Source organism: Acanthopagrus latus, chromosome 19, assembly GCF_904848185.1.
Source record: "Acanthopagrus latus isolate v.2019 chromosome 19, fAcaLat1.1, whole genome shotgun sequence".
In the NCBI taxonomy this organism is placed as follows: Eukaryota; Metazoa; Chordata; class Actinopteri; order Spariformes; family Sparidae; genus Acanthopagrus; species Acanthopagrus latus.
The window spans coordinates 18,080,798-18,085,116 of NC_051057.1; the positions used below are offsets into that span (position 1 = coordinate 18,080,798).

General features: G+C 43.9%; 1 protein-coding gene across 1 annotated transcript; it reads left to right on the forward strand.

Annotated features, from left to right (window-relative positions):
- Positions 1-3,595, forward strand: zic1 (zic family member 1 (odd-paired homolog, Drosophila)). The gene is made up of 3 exons (XM_037079146.1): positions 1-1,284; positions 1,790-1,953; positions 2,390-3,595. The coding sequence occupies exons 1-3, from the start codon at positions 324-326 to the stop codon at positions 2,585-2,587; spliced, it is 1,323 nt and encodes a 440-aa protein (XP_036935041.1). The 5' UTR covers positions 1-323; the 3' UTR covers positions 2,588-3,595.
- Positions 3,596-4,319: the final 724 nt, after the last annotated feature.

A 4,319-nucleotide genomic window follows, 5' to 3' on the forward strand; every position in this document is an offset into this window, starting at 1 on the left:
GTTGTCTTTTCAATTCATTTATCTGCAGGAATGATTGCGACTATCAGTCTAGAGCTCACCGCCTGACTGAGGAGGTGAAAGTTGCGCCACAGGAAGATAAACCGCAAAAGACAATATTGCATGTATACATGGTTCTGCGTGTGCATCGGATGCGCGCTATAGGGGAATTCCTCGCGTCCTAGAAAGTAAACAGGGAAAATCGGTGGATTGGAGAGTTTGCTCAGTCGAGTGAGGTCCAAGAGATAGAGAGAGGGGGAGGAAGAATATCTGCGCGTGATTTTGTGATTTCTGCTCTCAGTCGTCTCGGCGAGTCTAGACTGAAGATGCTCTTGGACGCAGGACCGCAGTATCCCACCATAGGAGTCACTACTTTCGGCTCCTCGCGGCATCACTCAACAGGCGAAGTCACAGAGAGAGAAGTGGCGTTGGGGATCAATCCGTTCGCGGATGGGATGGGCGCCTTCAAAATAAACCACAGCTCCCACGACATCGGATCCGGACAAACGGCGTTTTCCTCCCAGGCGCCCGGCTACGCGGCGGCCGCCCTGGGACACCACCACCATCCGACCCACGTTGGCTCTTACTCCACGGCGGCTTTCAACTCCACCAGGGACTTTCTCTTCAGAAATCGGGGATTCGGGGACGCCACCGGCGCGCAGCACAGTTTGTTCGCCTCCGGAAGTTTCGCAGGGCCACATGGACACTCAGATGCGGCGGGGCACCTGCTCTTCCCGGGGCTCCACGAGCAAGCGGCGAGCCATGCGTCTTCCAACGTGGTCAACAGCCAGATGCGGCTGGGCTTCTCGGGGGACATGTACGGACGGGCCGACCAGTACGGCCACGTTACGAGCCCGCGGTCCGACCACTACGCGTCGACCCAGCTGCACGGCTACGGCCCCATGAACATGAATATGGCCGCACACCACGGAGCAGGGGCCTTCTTTCGATACATGCGGCAGCCGATCAAGCAAGAGCTCATCTGCAAGTGGGTCGAGCCGGAGCAGCTGACGAACCCCAAAAAGTCGTGCAACAAAACTTTTAGCACGATGCACGAGCTGGTGACCCATCTGACGGTGGAGCATGTGGGGGGACCGGAGCAGACCAACCACATCTGCTTCTGGGAGGAGTGCGCCCGAGAAGGGAAGCCGTTCAAAGCCAAATACAAACTTGTGAATCATATCAGAGTACACACCGGAGAAAAGCCCTTTCCGTGTCCGTTCCCGGGCTGTGGCAAAGTGTTCGCCCGATCGGAAAATCTAAAAATTCACAAAAGGACTCACACCGGTAAGATCCGCGCAAAAGAACCGAGCGCTCCTTTTTATTTATTCATTTATTTATTTAGTTGTTTTTTTTTTAATGCCAAAAAATAAAATCCACGCTGACAACGTCTCATCCAGCAAAATATGCATGCGCTCCGGCTGTATTATTTATTAGGCAGCTGGCTCTCCTCGCTGGCATGTGATTCAGTGCAGTTGTCAACAGAAAATATTTCACACGCTCTTGTTTTTATTTTTTTTTTAAAGCGTTTGTTAATTTATTTTATATTAAAAGTGTGCACGTTCAAATCTTTATTAATTCGATTCAATCCACGAGGCTGAGTGGGTTAAATCCAAATTAATTGCCAGGCTGTAAAATGAAGGACAAAACAAATGCTGCCTTTTTTTTTTTTTTTTTGGATTCTTCACTGCGTAAAAATGTAGAGTTTTTGAAATCAAGTGTTCAAATTTGTGCTTTTTTCCCCTCCCTTTCCCTCTTTCTCTCCATGTGGTTGTGTGTGTGTGCGCTTTAGGTGAGAAGCCGTTTAAGTGTGAGTTTGAAGGCTGCGACAGGCGGTTCGCGAACAGCAGCGACCGCAAGAAACACATGCACGTCCACACGTCGGACAAACCGTATCTGTGCAAAATGTGCGACAAGTCCTACACACACCCCAGCTCCCTCCGAAAACACATGAAGGTAAAACTCTAAGGATTTAACATTTTTCATTCCTGAATTATACAATTTTGTAACTGCATGTTTGCTTTTTTCTATTTTGGATGATATTTTTTTGCAGGAAAGCGAGATTAAATAACAGAAATGTTGTGTGCTAATAGGAGAAAAATGGCTGCATGTTTTTTTTGTCTTATTCCAGAGAACAGAGAAGCATAAGTTAATTCGCTCTGACACCCCTTTTCTTTTCTTTCTTTTCTCTCAACCGACAAATGAGATTAAGATCTTAATGAGGACAAGTAGTGTTTTGGCTTTAGAGGACAGCCAGAGGAGGAAGTTTTAATTTTGCTTTGACGATTTTATCTCAGAGATTTTCATGTCTTAGAATAAAAACAAACCCAGCGACAAACACCGACGTGCAGCATGTTTTTTTAAAAACATCCTCTCTTCCTCTCTGTCGAAGGTCCACGAATCCACCAATCCGGGACCGCAGCCATCTCCGGCGGCCAGTTCGGGGTACGAGTCGTCCACACCTCCCACCATAGTATCGCCGTCCACAGAGAACCAGAGCAGCAGCTCCATATCACCAGCAGCCTCAGCAGTACACCACACGACCAGCCACAGCACGCTGTCGTCAAATTTCAATGAATGGTACGTGTAAAAAAAAAAAAGAAAAAGAAAAAGAAAAATATTTTTGAACAGCAAAACAAAAAAATGAATGAGGAAAAAGAAAGACATTTAAAAAAAGAGGAGAGGAAAAAAACTGCTTGGAAAATCAAAGACTTTATAAAAAAAAAAGAAAAAAAAAAAGTCAGCCAGTGAGACGTGGACTGAGAAAACACGGGAGGCCCGAACGATCAATTAAAGGCTGTCTTTTAAAGTCAATGAGAGAGAATGCATGGACAAAAAGGAGGCGAGGACAACCACCGAGTTTAACTTTCTCCCCCTCTCCTCTCCTCCTCTCCTCTCTCCACACACACACACACACACACACACACCCTCTCTCGATATTTCTCTCTTTTTTTTTTTAAATTTTTACTCAGAGACTTTTTTTTTTTCCTCTTCCAAAAAAAAAAAAGAGAGATCTCATAACGCATGCTATCTGCGGGGGAGGGTGAGGGGAGGGAGGGGGGCTGACATTGTTTCTTTTTGTACATAAGGATTTCAACCACGCTGTGTGGTGGTGGAGGAGGTGGAGATGGTGCTGGTGCTGGTGGTGGAGGAGAGGAGGAGGAGGGAGGAGGTGAAGAAAAAATGTAATATTTTATTTTGTAAATAGTTCTATCACAGTTTAAGGGAAGAATTTGTGACAAATGTTGGTCCCTAGATATATGGAAAAATGAGATGGTTTTAAAGAATATTTGCGATGAATAGACTTCATTGAACAGAATGTTATAGTTGTGAACCAAATGTGAATTATTCAGTATTACTACAAGTCTCTCTACACGTCGAACCTAACCGACTCTTAGTATTAATGTGCTTTTTGTAGCCTTATTCAGTGCAACAACATTTTTCGTCCAAGGTCCAGTTTGAGTAGCACAGTATTCATTGTTGTTATTTAATGTCATGTCCGATAAAAAAAAATCGTGTAGTGAAAGCCTGAAAAAAAAATTCCGTGTCAATCTGTTTATGTACGTGATATAAATATAAACAAACAAACAAAAAAAAATATTTCTCTCTGTCAATTGCTTTTTTTGTTTTGTTTTTGTTTTGTTTTGTTTGTTGTCTGGAAGGGAAAAAGTATTCTTACATGTTAAAAAGGTAGCTCGATTCTTTTCCATATTTATCCGCATGTAAAAAAAGGACCGTGTTTAGAAAAATTGGTCGGTATTTATGGAGAAATGCGCTCGTATGTTTAAAACATTTTTTTTTTTTTTTTTTAGTTTACAACAACAACAACAAGGTCAAAAATAAAAAAATGTTTGGATACATTTTTCGTACTATATTAAAGGATTAAAAAAATACAATAATGCAAAAAAAAAAAAAAAGACTGCGTTCTGGAGGTGTTTCCTTTTGCTGCTGTGTGGAACTTTGGTGCGTAATACTTCATTTGGCGCGGTATCGATTTACGCATTACCCAATGTTTTAGCTGCACGAATAATTGTGTTGTGCATGATTTTGCAACTGTGTGTGTGTGAGAGAGAGAGAGTCAGTGTGTGTGTGTGTGCGTGTGTGTGTGTTTGTGTGTCATCCAAAGCTAAAGGTTATGTCTCAGACTTCCCTGACAGTCAGTAAGAAGTAAATCCACCTCCCTCCCTCCCCCCTCCCTCCTCTTCCTCTCCTCTTCCTCTCCTCTCTTGCATCTTCTGTTTATCGGAAATTAACATCCAACACTTTGCCCCGCAGTAATGTGGGAAATTAAATCGATTAATCACGCCCGGTTGTTCCTTCTG

Bases quoted from the DNA above. Each gene is read 5' to 3' on its own strand.
- zic1 (XM_037079146.1), top strand. From the start codon at position 324: ATGCTCTTGGACGCAGGACCGCAGTATCCCACCATAGGAGTCACTACT. The intron at 1,285-1,789 runs GTAAGATCCGCG...TGTGCGCTTTAG, and splicing joins TCACAAAAGGACTCACACCG to GTGAGAAGCCGTTTAAGTGT. The intron at 1,954-2,389 runs GTAAAACTCTAA...TCTCTGTCGAAG, and splicing joins CCCTCCGAAAACACATGAAG to GTCCACGAATCCACCAATCC.